This window comes from Corythoichthys intestinalis, chromosome 6 (assembly GCF_030265065.1).
Source record: "Corythoichthys intestinalis isolate RoL2023-P3 chromosome 6, ASM3026506v1, whole genome shotgun sequence".
NCBI lineage: Eukaryota > Metazoa > Chordata > Actinopteri > Syngnathiformes > Syngnathidae > Corythoichthys > Corythoichthys intestinalis.
Window position 1 is genome coordinate 16,200,674 of NC_080400.1, and position 14,165 is coordinate 16,214,838.

The 14,165-nt window shown below is 42.8% G+C and overlaps 2 protein-coding genes across 2 annotated transcripts in view; one reads left to right on the plus strand and one right to left on the minus strand.

Moving 5' to 3' along the window:
* The window catches only part of LOC130917222 (echinoderm microtubule-associated protein-like 2), a 72,553-nt gene that overhangs the window by 3,760 nt on the left and 54,628 nt on the right, over positions 1–14,165 (plus strand). The window lies entirely within an intron of this gene.
* LOC130917223 (uncharacterized) lies at positions 1,470–3,488 on the minus strand. Its single transcript, XM_057838393.1, has 2 exons — positions 1,804–3,488; positions 1,470–1,615 (listed from the first exon to the last, which is right to left on the minus strand). Exon 1 carries the CDS (start codon positions 3,460–3,462, stop codon positions 2,245–2,247), a length of 1,218 nt encoding a protein of 405 aa, XP_057694376.1. The 5' UTR covers positions 3,463–3,488; the 3' UTR covers positions 1,470–1,615; positions 1,804–2,244.

Here is a 14,165-nt window from a genome sequence, read left to right on the forward strand (position 1 = left end):
TATATATATATATATATATATATAAACACACCTAAAAATGCCTTTACGCTTGATAACACACATCACTTAAAAGTTAGGATTTTTTCCCACGTTTTTCAATTAAATATCTATTTGTGTCAAGCCATTTTTAAGTTCTAGTTAAGTTTTAAGTTAGTTCAAACTGTAAGTCCTGATAGGATTTTGAGTTTTTGCACTGTTCAAAATAAATGTATGATACAGGCTGTATTGGAGCACATTAGGGACTAGTGCTACTTGGTGTTTTATCCAGCAATGACTACTGAGCTAAAATTGATAGTTAGCATTACTGAGTTTTTATTTGACACCCTCATCACTCCACAACGCTATGTTATGTTAAAGCCTGTATGTAAGACACGTTAGCCACGCATCGAAAGCGGTCTTAATTAATTGAAACCTAACCCTCCGCAGTGCTAACGTAAGGTGAGCTAGTAGTGAGAGTAACGTTAATCTTATATATTAGCGCTTAGCGCTCTTTATTAGCGCTTAGCGCTCTACTGCTTTAAGATGGCGGCTGTTTACTAACGCTGCCCAGACGCAGCCGAGTCTGTCAATGTGCATCTAGTTCAACATACATGTGATCTCTATGAGACGCACCAGATGCTACCTGTTACCAATGTAGCATTGTGCGGGCTAGTATTTAGCAACGTCGGCGTCGTTTGTGGCGGCTGTCGGCTGCGGTAAGTTTTTTTTTTTTCCCCTTCTTCCTCTCCGCACGTGACAGCGCGTTGTCCCGCATTAAAAGTAGTCCTAGCAAAACGTGATGCTTAGAGCTGTCAAAATAAACGATTACTCGAGGTGAATAAAATTACTCGGATCAGTTTTTAAACTCGAGTTACTCAAGTTGCTCGAGTATTCGTTTCAACTCTAATCTAAACAAAACAAGTTTAGACCGCACGGTAGTACTCTGGGTGTCAAATTCGACTAATGTAGGACGTTTCGCCAATATTTTGGCAGAACACTGGTGCTTTCAGACGCTGTAAACTCATTGGATGCGTTGCATAAAAGGCGTTATGTGGAAAAGCTTCAGTCTATCCATTCCCCAGATCCATATTTGATGCCTAAATCGATATTTTTCGACCCGCTGTCTTCGCCCTCTCTGCCTGACATCTGCTACCCTGATATCTACAACTATCTTGTCCACACAAAATCAGCCTATTCTTACGAAAGTTTGAAAAACTTTAAGAGCAGCACTCTAAGCAACATTACCCCGTGTGACCCTTTACTTCCAATTTTCTAAAATGGCGACAATCAATAAAAAAGTAAAAAAAAGTTGACTGCGACGCGTCAAGGATAGTTGCATATTGGACTATTTCTTCAATAAAATACACAACTGTGTCTGCCTCATTTGCAAAGAGACAGTCGCGGAAGATACGCAACGAGAAATTGAAGCAACTTGAAGCTAATTTAATTTCACAGCAGCAGTATTTCGCAAGAGCCCAAGGGTCGAAAGTGTGCTGTCCTCACAACACGTCACGTGTGTTGCTATACAGCCAGCGAACCAAAAAATGAAACTCTCCAGAGACAAGGCGTACTTTTCTTGATTTTATGGAGGTCTCAATTTGTGTGTATAACGTGTGTTGTTGTTGTGATGCGGTAACTGAAATACAATACGAAATATAAATTAATAATACATTCAAAATGTTATACATTAATATCTTGCACGTGTGAGTAGCTTAGCACAAACACAATGTCTCCAGTCATATCAATGAATAACGAAAAAGTTCGCCATAAACAAAACACACATTTTTCCTTCAAACTCAACATACAAACCAACTAAAAACTCACAAAGACGAAGGTTAGCCAAGGCTTAGCCGGCAGAGCAAGTTCGTCGATGTTTTAAGCCTCGCAGGCGCTGAGAAACATGCTTGGAAGGAGGAAAAAAGGCTGGCGACAAAGATCGCTAATTGCGACAGATGCTCTTGCTTTCAACATAAATGCACGTTTGCTGGAAAAGGCGAGGTCTCACTCGCTATCATTTTTAGATGAACTCTTTGGACTACAATATTTACATTTGAACTAACTTATAGAATTTTAACTAACTTATTAACTTATGAATTACTTTTGTCTTTTTAACAAAAAGGCATGACACTCCCCGCTTGATATAATTACATTATATCACTATTAAACGAGAAACATATGACATCACATGTGGTATTCAGTTAATATCTGAAAGTAAAACAACAATTTCTGACACAGGTCTTAAGAACACTTTGGCTGTGCCATCTCTCACGATCCGCACTTCAACTTGCGGACCCTATTGTCACCGCTGGGTACAGTTCTAACTATCAGTCCCATTGGCCATTCGTTCCTGTGTGCTTGAGCATCTTTCAACAGGACAATGTCTCCTTCTTTCACATTCGGTTGATTGTTCGTCCATTTTGAACGTTTTTGCAAGCTAGACAAATATTCCATTTTCCATCTTTTCCAAAACGTGTCCGCCAGATGTTGGACCCGTTTCCATTGTTTCCCATATAGCTGACCCTGGGAAAAGTTTCCGGATGGAGCTGAAACGGAACTTGCCTTTTGAGTTAGTAGCATTGCTGGAGTGAGTACTGTTGGGGACTCAGGATCTGTGGACACTGGGACTAGAGGTCTTGCATTAATAATAGCCATCACTTCAGCCATGAATGTGCTTAAAATCTCATGAGACAGATTGGTCTGAGCATTTTTTGTCAACATAGCTTCCAGGATGCGCCTAGCTACCCCAATGAGACGTTCCCAAGACCCTCCCATGTGGGATGCATGAGGTGGGTTAAATGTCCATGCACATCCTTTCTCTTGAAGGAACTTTCCTGTAGCTGACTTATCAGTGTCCAAGCCCAGTTCTTTACAAGCTCCAACAAAATTAGTTCCTCGATCTGAACGCAAAAGTTTAGCTGGCCCACGAACTGCAAAAAATCTCCTTAATGCATTTATAAAGCTGTCAGTTGACATGCTTTCAATTAGCTCGATATGTACGGCCCTAGTTGTCATGCATGAGAAAATAACAGCCCACCGTTTGCTTCGTGCACTGCCACCTCTCGTGCGACGTGTAACTATTGTCCATGGCCCGAACACGTCCAAGCCCACTGTTGTGAAAGGGGGCTCTGGAGTCACTCGGTCAGCAGGCAAATCAGCCATTTTCTGAAACTGCATTTTGCCACGCAACTTGCGGCAGGTGACACAGTTGTGTATCAAAGAAGAAACGAGCCGCTTACCTCCCACTATCCAGAACCCAGCACTACGGACAGCTCCTTCTGTGATGTGCCGTCCCTGATGAGCAGACTGTTCGTGGAAGTGTCGCACTAGGAGTGTGGCTACGTGACTGGAAGATGGGATGATCAGAGGGTGTTTTTCATCTTCATTAAGTTCAGCAGAAGATAGGCGCCCACCGATTCGCAAAAGTCCATCCTTGTCCAAAACTGGGTTAAGTTTCATGAGTGTCTCTTTTCTTGAACCAATCATTTTCCCCTGTTTTACTTTTTTAATGATCCCACTGTATGCATCCTGCTGGACTGATCTTATAATGACATTTTTGGCTTGAGTGAATTCTTCCATACTTGTTATGTGACTTGAAAACCCTGCTTTTCTTTGCTTAAAGAGGGCAACAAATTGAATGAGCCTGGATATTGCCTTGCATGCTGTTGTCCAGCTTGAGAACCTTTTGAAGCGCTCTGAACCAAGCTCTGACTCTAGTACTGAGGTAGTAAGCGTTTTTACTTCTTGACGCATTTCTTTGTCATTTTCGGGTTCGACAAGTGGGAACTGACTGACTTTGGGCGAGTCATTTGAATACAGAAATTTTGGCCCGGTGAACCAGTTACTGTTTTTGAGTTCAGCAGCTTGGAGTGACCTAGTCGCCTGATCTGCTGGGTTTAACTCTGTTGGCACGTAGCACCATTGTTCTGGTTGTGTAGATCTCCTAATTCGTGTGACTCGGTTGGCTACATACATGTAGAATCTTTTCGAAGAATTATGTATGTATCCTAACACAATACGGCTGTCGGTGAAAAACTTGACATTGTGAATTTGAATGTCCATCTCATCTCGGATTAACTCGTACATCTCTACTGCGAGCACGGCAGCACAAAGTTCAAGCCGAGGAACAGTGTGTGCCGGACGAGGAGCTAGTTTAGACTTTCCCATCACGAAGCCTACGTGATATTGACCTTGACTGTCCACAGAGCGCAGGTAAGCTGCTGCCCCTATCGCCACAGTTGATGCATCTGAGAAAACAAACAAATCATGACTTTGCATAGTACTCACTGAACCTGGCCCATAGCACCTTTTTATTTCCAGATCCTCAAGAGCATTCAAAGAGTCTTTCCACGAGATCCACAACTGCTCTTTTTCAGGGGGAAGATGTGCGTCCCAGTCTTTCTCATCACATGACAGTTCTCTGAGCAGTGCCTTGCCCTGCAGGATTATAGGAGCAGCAAATCCTAACGGGTCATAGAGGCTATTGATTGTCGATAGCACTCCTCTGCGTGTGAATGGTTTTGTTTCATTGGATACGCGATAAGTGAAACTGTCAGTTTCCAAATTCCAACAAAGTCCTAGGCTTTTCTGAACTGGAAGGGGATCAACTCCAAGGTCCAGATGTTTCAGTTCCTTTGCACGGTCCTCCATAGGAAATGCTTCCATGACCAAGCTGCAATTCGATGCAATTTTGTGAAGGTGCAGGTTGGATTCTGCTAACAAGCTTTTTGTTCTTGTTAACAGGTCAATTGCATGTTCTGGAGTGGGGACAGATGTAAGTCCATCGTCGACATAGAACTGTGTCTCGACAAACTGTCTAGCATCTGTGCCGTGTTCTTGCTCACCCTCCTCTGCTGCCCGGCGCATACAGTAAATGGCAACAGCAGGTGATGGACTGTTACCGAAGACATGTACTTTCATTCGGTATTCCACTACATTTTTTGTAAGGTCATTGTCTTTAAACCAGAGGTAGCGAAGATAGTCCCTGTGGTCTTCGCACACCTCAAAGCAATAAAACATTTGCTGAATGTCCGCTGTTAAGGCAACTGGTTCCTTCCGGAATCGTATCAAGACACCTAACAGGGAATTGTTCAGATCGGGTCCCCTTAATAGCACTTGGTTAAGGGACGTACCATCACACTCTGCACTAGAATCGAACACGACTCTAATTTGATCTGGTTTCTGCGGGTGATATACGCCAAATGTTGGCAAATACCAGTGTTCTTTACCTTCAGGTAGAGGCGGTGCAAGTTCAGCTTGATCATTATCCAGCATTTTCTGCATAAATTGGATGTAATGCTCTTTCATTTTTGGTTTCTTTTCCAAAGTCTTTTTAAGTGAATAGAGACGCTTCAGGGTTGCATCTCTATTGTTTGGAAGCCTCCTCCTTGGTCTGCGGAAAGGCAAAGGAGCGACCCAATTGTTCTCTTTGTTTTTGCTCACGTTGTTCTTCATGATCGTTAGGAAGGTTTTGTCATCTATGGACAGTGCTACCTTGTCATCTGATTCATCTCTGTCAAACACAGATTGACCTAGCTTGTCTGTGATGTCTACAGAGTCCATTCTGTTTGTACTTGTCAGTATGTTTTGCTCAATCCCAACACTATGGTCCTCTTTTACAGTAATGACATTTGGACATGGCTGAAGAAAGGTTGTGCGCCCATTGTCCAACATGTGCGTTTTGTAAACATTGACCTCTGTGTTGCCGTGAATCTTGCCTAAACATACCTCCCCCACTACAACCCAACCCAAATCCAGTCTTTGGGCGTAGGGAGCGTTGTTGGGCCCGTTAATCTGCTCACGTACCTTATGAACCCTGAGAACGTCTCTTCCCAGGAGTAGAAGGATTGGAGCGTGGTGATCAATGGGTTGAATTTTGTCTGCAATTCTGAAGAGATGAGGATGGTGCTTTGCAATCTCAGGTGATGGTATTTCTGATCTGTCATCAAGTATTGAGTCACATTCAATCAAAGGAGGCAGTTTGATGTCAGTTTTGCCATCCATTGACTGTATGAAGAAGTTTGCTGCTCTTCTGCCTGAGGTTTCTGCCTTTCCAGAACATGTTTTTAGGGTGTATGGAGCAGGTTTGGCCTTGATTTCAAACAAATTAAAGAACTCTGTTCTTGCCAGGGACCTATTGCTTTGTTCATCGATCACTGCGTACATATTTAGCATTTTGTGTTTTTGGCCTTCTGGATAAGCTCTCACTAAACAGATTTTGGAGCAAGAGCGAGGGCTTTCATTTTGACCGCATACTTCCGTACACATGGAAAGCACTGCAGTTTCCTGCTCAGTAACTGAACTTTCTGAGACGTCATTTTTGGGAACAGAAGTGGGACCTGGATGAAGTGCCCACACGTGGTTAGGACTGTTGCACTCAACACACTTGACTGCCACCTTGCAATCTTTTGCAACATGTTGTACTGAGCCACAACACCTATAACAAATGCGATGCTCTTTGAGGAAGGTGCGGCGCTCTTCCATAGGCTTGTCTCTAAACAGTTTGCATTTTTTGAGAGGATGTGGCTTTTTGTGAATTGGGCATTGCCGATCTGGCTCCTCTATTTTATTTTGGGCAGGCCCACTCTGATTTTCGATTGCAATCGATTGTGTGGTGTCGACCTCTCTGTGCGACTGGACGTTTGTGCGTTACTGTTGTATAAGGCGAAGCTCGGATCATTTCGCATTTTCGCCTGTTGCTGTACAAACTGCACGAAAACTGAGAAAGGGGGAAACGGCACACTGTAAGTGTCTTTATATTGTGAGCCCACAACTGTCCACCTTTCTTGTAAATTGAAGGGGAGTTTTTCCACTATTTGCCTTACCCCTCGTGCCGTGTCAAGATACGCAAGCCCTGGAAGTGTTCCGTCTGATTTTGCCCACTCTAACTCTAACAAGATGTCACCAAGTTCTCTAAGCTTGGTTGGATCTTTATTTGTTAGTCTTGGGAACTCTTCTATCTTTTTTAGAAGTGCATCTTCGATCGCTTCTGAGGATCCATAACACTCTTCGAGGCGTTCCCAAATCATTTTTGTACCTTTAGCGGGATTAAGAGTGTGAACTATGCGGATTCTTTTAGCTTGTTCTGCTGATTTTGGCCCCAACCACTTTGTTAGTAAGTCTAATTCCTCTCTAGCGGACAAATTCAGATCTTTTGTCGAGCTGACGAAGGACGCCTTCCAAGCTCGGAAGTTTTCTGGTTTATCATCAAATTGCAGTAAACCAGTACTGACCAATTCTTTGCGTATGAGATATTTAGCGAACTCTGCTGCTCCATTTAGTTCAATTTGGTTGTTTTTTGCCGGTTGAAACGTATGAGTGTGTGGGTTCAAAGACTGGGTGTTATTTATATTTTGATTTATTTTCGTTTCGTGTTTGACGCCCTGAATCGTGGGTTCTGAGACGTGCGAAGTTTCAGCTTTAACTCTGACATGTTCATTTGTGTCTTGCATGTCCGAGCTATTAACTACTGTTTTTGATGGCACTAATAATTTGTGTTGCTGTTCAACATATTCACTAGTGCGCTGTATTGAATTCAAAGGCACATTTTCAATTTGAGGTTCTATGTCTGACTCCCCGCTCTGACGTTCTACTTCTTCGTAGGCTGCAGCTTCAGCTTCGGCTGCAGCTATTTCTTTTTCACACTTCAGAACGTAGAGACTAGCCTCTAATTCTGCTCTTTGCCTCATCATGTTAGCTTCCTTTTCAGCAAAGCTAAGTTGGGCCTTGGCTGCCTGAGCTTTGGCGTAAGCCCTTGTTGCTGAGAAAACCGACGATGAAGATGAGTGTGTCCGCCGACTGGGAGCGCTGGACCTAGTGCTGCGTGGAGGTGAAGGCTGTCGTCGAGGCGAGGACCACTGTTGAGGCGAAAGTTGTTGGCGAGGCGAAGACCACTGTTGAGGTGAAGGCTGTCGCCGCGGTGAAGGCTGCTGCTGAGGTGAAGGCTGACGCTGCGGTGAAGGCCGCTGTTGAGGTGAAGACCGCTGTTGAGGTGAAGAACGTTGCTCCATCGACGACGGCTGGACTGTAGGGTCTAGTCGATCTGTGGCTGTCCCGGCGTCCAGTTCGTCTTCCGAGTCGATTTGTGGCTGGAGGGCTGCTTCATCTTCAGTCTGTTGGTCGTAACCTCCCAGATAGCTTCTTCCTGAGCGGAGACTCATGTTGCCTCGATATAGCTCTGTGCTGCTGGAGCCCGCTGAGTAATCGTCTTTTTACTGTGCTGTCCTCACAACACGTCACGTGTGTTGCTATACAGCCAGCGAACCAAAAAATGAAACTCTCCAGAGACAAGGCGTACTTTTCTTGATTTTATGGAGGTCTCAATTTGTGTGTATAACGTGTGTTGTTGTTGTGATGCGGTAACTGAAATACAATACGAAATATAAATTAATAATACATTCAAAATGTTATACATTAATATCTTGCACGTGTGAGTAGCTTAGCACAAACACAATGTCTCCAGTCATATCAATGAATAACGAAAAAGTTCGCCATAAACAAAACACACATTTTTCCTTCAAACTCAACATACAAACCAACTAAAAACTCACAAAGACGAAGGTTAGCCAAGGCTTAGCCGGCAGAGCAAGTTCGTCGATGTTTTAAGCCTCGCAGGCGCTGAGAAACATGCTTGGAAGGAGGAAAAAAGGCTGGCGACAAAGATCGCTAATTGCGACAGATGCTCTTGCTTTCAACATAAATGCACGTTTGCTGGAAAAGGCGAGGTCTCACTCGCTATCATTTTTAGATGAACTCTTTGGGCTACAATATTTACATTTGAACTAACTTATAGAATTTTAACTAACTTATTAACTTATGAATTACTTTTGTCTTTTTAACAAAAAGGCATGACAGAAAGAGAACGCCACAAAGGCGAGATAGTTGAAATTATGAATTAAAAAAAATAAAATAAAGCAAATGTGACACACAGAAGGGTTTGCTAAAATTTCTTTAAATGTATTGTTCTACGTAAATCAGCCCAGGTAGCCCCCCGCATTTTTACCACACCAAATCTGGCCCCCTTTGCAAAAAGTTTGGACACCCCTGTATAACCGATGATCCGTAGATGAGGCCAGCTTCTTTCACTTGTTACCAGCTAAATATTATTCAAAAAATGAAGATGGTGGAACAAATAAGCATCTTGAATTTGAAACGGTATGTTGTCGGCGATTAGCCTAGCAATGATCTTAATTGTGGTTGTCAGCCCCAAACCCTCTAAATATATATTAAATGCATCTTACCAGACATAAAATGACTACTACATAATCTGTGGTAATCGTTTGGAGCCCAGTTTTCTCGTCGAATTGCAGCAGTCCATCTCGCTCTCCTCTCCGGGTCTCTCGGAATACGGTAGAACTTCAAGTCTCTCCGTCTATCTTCTCTGTTATTGCAACCGATCGCCACACACGCCTTCACCATTTTGATTATTAATGTTAACGAGCAGAAAAACACGCCATAATAGGAGGAATTTACATAGCGGTAATGCGTCAACACGACGAGTTGACGGACAATATGGCGCGGAGGCGTGGTTGTGACGTCATGTGAGTAGGGTCTATAGAAACAAATGGCGAGTCAAATTTTACGTCGGATGTCGAAAAGATCGTGTGTCGAAGCGATCGTATGTCGAGGTACCACTGTACAGTGATCCCTGGTTTTTCGCCGTTAATGGGGAGCCCCCACCCCTCGCAAAAATCGAAAATCTGTGAATTAGAGATTAAAATGGGGGTGGGGGGTGTTCAATGTATTTATTCAGATTTAACAGCATTGGAAAGAGATGTTTTCCCCCCAAGTATAATTAAAAAAACAAAACAAAAACAAACAAACAAAAATCTTTTGTGCATAGTAACTGAAGGAATCTGACCTTCTAGCCAGACCGCCGGAATCGCGCTAGCCGAACCCATACCTGTCAAGTTGCACGGTTTTGGCGTAATTTGTACAAGTGAACACGGATTTTTAAATGTGTACGCCGTACGTTCAAAATCTGTACGTTTTTCGTGCATTATGTTTTTTTTTCTCCGTTCAGATTTTGTCACCATTTCGGGAACGAGACAATGTGCGCCACGATGCGTTACTATGTTGGTTGAATTACGCAAGAAAAGTCAGAGACACTGGGCGAGAAGAGTTTGTTGTGACGCTGTAGCAAACGCGATGCTAGGCTAGGTGGCTCCAATATTTCCTGACTGTAGCCGACAGCCATCCATGCCTAGATATCACATGCTTATAGAACTACATGCGAAATGACACACGGCAGCGTTAATAAACAGCCGCCATTTTGAAGCCTTAGACTTCTCAGAAAGGCTCTGTTGTAGTGAACCTTCCTAGCGAACTTAAGTAACTTTTTATCTAAAATGCTCCTAAATCGGCAAAATCTTGACTTGAATCTATCTTTAAATGATGAAACAGTTTTAAAACTTTAACATGTTGAAAGTAGACAGAAGGGAACTAATGCTAAAACGGTAGCAATTTTAACAACTTTAACATTTACTTTAACATCAGCAAGAACTGTTCACGATTGTACCATCATGATGTCAAATCAAATTGAGGCAACGCAAGTGAAGGACATACAATGGGGAAAATAAATATTTAGTCAACCACCAATTGTGCAATTTCTCCTACTTAAAAAGATTAGAGAGGTCAACATGGGTAAACCTCAACCATGAGAGACAGAATGTGGAAAAAAAACAGAAAATCACATTGTTTGATTTTTAAAGAATTTATTTCCAAATTAGAGTGGGAAATAAGTATCTGGTCACCTACAAACAAGCAAGATTTCTGGCTGTCAATGAGGTCTAACTTCTTCTAACGAGGTCTAACGAGGCTCCACTTGTTACCTGTATTAATGGCACCTGTTTTAACTCATTATCGGTTTAAAAGACACCTGTCCACAAGCTCAGTCAGTCACACTCCAAACTCCGCTATGGCCAAGACCAAAGAGCTGTCGAAGGACACCAGAGACAAAATTGTAGACCTGCACCAGGCTGGGAAGACTGAATCTGCAATAGGTAAAACGCTTGGTGTAAAGAAATCAACTGTGGGAGCAATTATTAGAAAATGGAAGACATACAATACCACTGATAATCTCCCTCGATCTGGGGCTCCATGCAAGATCTCACCCTGTGGCGTCAAAATGACAACAAGAACGGTGAGCAAAAATCCCAGAACCACACGGGGGGGCCTCGTGAATGACCTAGAGAGCTGGGACCACAGTAACAAAGGCTACTATCAGTAACACAATGCGCTGCCAGGGACTCAAATCCTGCACTGCCAGATGTGTCCCCCTGCTGAAGCCCACGTCCAGGCCCGTCTACGGTTCGCTAGAGAGCATTTGGATGATCCAGAAGAGGACTGGAAAATGTGTTATGGTCAGATGAAACCAAAATAGAACTTTGTGGTAGAAACACAGGTTCTCGTGTTTGGAGGAGAAAGAATACTGAATTGCATCCGAAGAACACCATACCCACTGTGAAGCATGGAGGTGGAAACATCATGCTTTGGGGCTGTTTTTCTGCAAAGGGACCAGGACGACTTATCTGTGTAAAGGAATGAATGAATGGGGCCATGTATCGAGAGATTTTGAGTGAAAATCTCCTTCCATCAGCAAGGGCATTGAAGATGAGACGTGGCTGGGTCTTTCAGCATGACAATGATCCCAAACACAGCCAGGGCAACAAAGGAGTGGGTTCGTAAGAAGCATTTCAAGGTCCTGGAGTGGCCTAGCCAGTCTCCAGATCTCAACCCTATAGAAAATCTGGAGGGAGTTGAAAGTCCATGTTGCCCAATGACAGCCCCAAAACATCACTGCTCTAGAGGAGATCTACATGGAGGAATGGGCCAAAATACCAGCAACAATGTGTGAAAAGGTTGTGAAGAGTTACAGAAAACATTTGGCCTCCGTTATTGCCAACAAAGGGTACATAATAAAGTATTGAGATGAACCTTTGGTGTTGAACAAACTTATTTTCCACCATGATTTGCAAATAAATTCTTTAAAAATCAAACAATGTGATTTTCTTTTCTTTTTTTGTCTCTCATGGTTGAGGTTTACCCATGTTGACAATTACAGGCCTCTCTAATATTTTCAAGTGGGAGAACTTGCACAATTACTGGTTGACTAAATACTTATTTGCCCCACTGTAAATGTGGCTTTTTTTCCCCTCTCGCTTTGCAATCCATCCCAGTTCAGGGTGATTGCAAGGTTTTGTCGATGAAAGTGACAGCAAGAGGGAAGGATTCATTCAAGTCTTTCACTGAGTTCGCTAAAGAAAAAAAAATCTACTGATGGATAAGCTTGTTTCGGTGTGCACTGGTGGTGCTCCGTACGTGGTGGGGAAAAACAGGATTCGTGGCGCTTCGTGAACATGAAAAGACTCGTCCTAAGTTTCTCAACGCCTGCATGAGGCTTAACCCCACCAATAGGCTGTATTGGCTGAGCCAAAATTGTGTTGGTTCGTTCCACTGAAATGGATCTACGTGACCTCTGCATTGTAATTTACATACGTTGCTAATTACTACCCAAAAAAAAGTTCTACTCACGGTTTCCAGTCATTTTTTAGTAATTAGCGTTTTCGTGTCGGTCTTTTTTTCCCCCGTGGCGCAGTGATATTGATACGGCGGAGTCGTATCGTCAGTGTGTGAAGCCATTTTAGGTCACGTGCACCAATAGGAGACGAGGACTGTTGCTATGCGCTTCGATAAACAAACAATATGGCGGCGACCGTGCCAAGCTACAACACGAGCGAAGATGAACCAAAGATAAGAAAACCGCATTCGGAATTTAGTCAAAAGGCATCGAAACGATGCTATATGCATCTCTCAACTGTCCAAGGGCGAAAAAGGGCAGGAATTTGGAAAAAACGTGCAGAGCCCGCGTGGTTGCGTCAGACAATGGCTTTCTTCCCAGGCTCCGTCGAAGGATCTTGCTGAAAATGCGTCGACTGGGATTTTTAACGACATTCACTACAGGTAAGCCGCACGCACGCCTTTACTACAAGGTTAATTGTTATTAACTTATGCTAAAAAAAAATCTTATTTAAACTAGTGTCGTAACGATACCATTTTTTAGCCCAGATATCAATACCACTTTGTTATAAAATGTATATAGGGTACAGTGTGTCGAAAGTGAATCCAGTAGAACTTTTTATTGCATACCAGTTATGGATGACAATGGCTAAATAAACCTTTTGGCTCAAGAACATCAAGCTGTAGTCAATAAAAGCCCTGATACTGACGTGGCAGTGATTGCTGTTAGTCTGCAGATAGATTTACAGTGTAAATTGCATTTTTTCACAGGAGGAGGCAACAGAACGAGGACTGACGTCTCTAAGGTCTCTGCAGCTCCTGGCACTAGTGTGTGTTCAGCACTCATTGGCATCCATACATTCACAGGTTGTGACTCTGCTTGTGCCTTTCATGGCAAAGGCAAAAAAAACCTTTTCTTTTGCACGTCATGAAAAAGAATACCTGACTGGGTTTGCAAAGCTGGGCAGCAGTTTTAAACTTGACCTACAAACATTTAACACGTTGTGTAAATACGTGTGCCACCTGTTTTGCCAGTCATGTGCCAAAAATGATGCCAAATGCAGATCTTTCTGTATGGCCTCGTCAGTCTTGCCAGAACATTCTATTCCCCCCAAAACTGATGCTCTGTACCAACATTGCAGGACAGCAGACTATCAAGCAGCAATTATGAAAGGTTGTCTGACAGTTAAAATGTGTGCCCCTTCACCCATTGGGAATGGGTGGGACATTGAGGATGGGCAGTTGGCAGTGACATGGATGACTAAAAATCCTGCCCGATACTGTTTTGCAAGTAGTCAACTGTAGTTGAAAGGCAACCAATTGTGACATGGGAAGATGTTCCTGTATGTCTGCAAAACTTTCTTGTACTGATTTATATCGGTGCCAAGCATGTGAGAATGTTTCCAAAGAAACAGAAGACACTTGGATAGGATGATGACTTTGAGTAAAGCGATTTTGAGGAGTAATGTTGTCATGTACAGTTTTACTATTCTTTTATTTCTATTTTTTTTTATTCGTTTTTCAATATTTGTATGTGTAATAATGTGTATTTCTATAGTATGAGATACTTCCATGTTTAAATAAATGTGTACCAACAGTACTATACTTGAATGATTCCAACCTTTTGTGTATATACAGTGTGATTAAAAAAGGCTGTGCCAAAATCAAAATGC

Bases quoted from the DNA above. Each gene is read 5' to 3' on its own strand.
- LOC130917223 (XM_057838393.1), bottom strand. From the start codon at position 3,462: ATGATTGGTTCAAGAAAAGAGACACTCATGAAACTTAACCCAGTTTTG.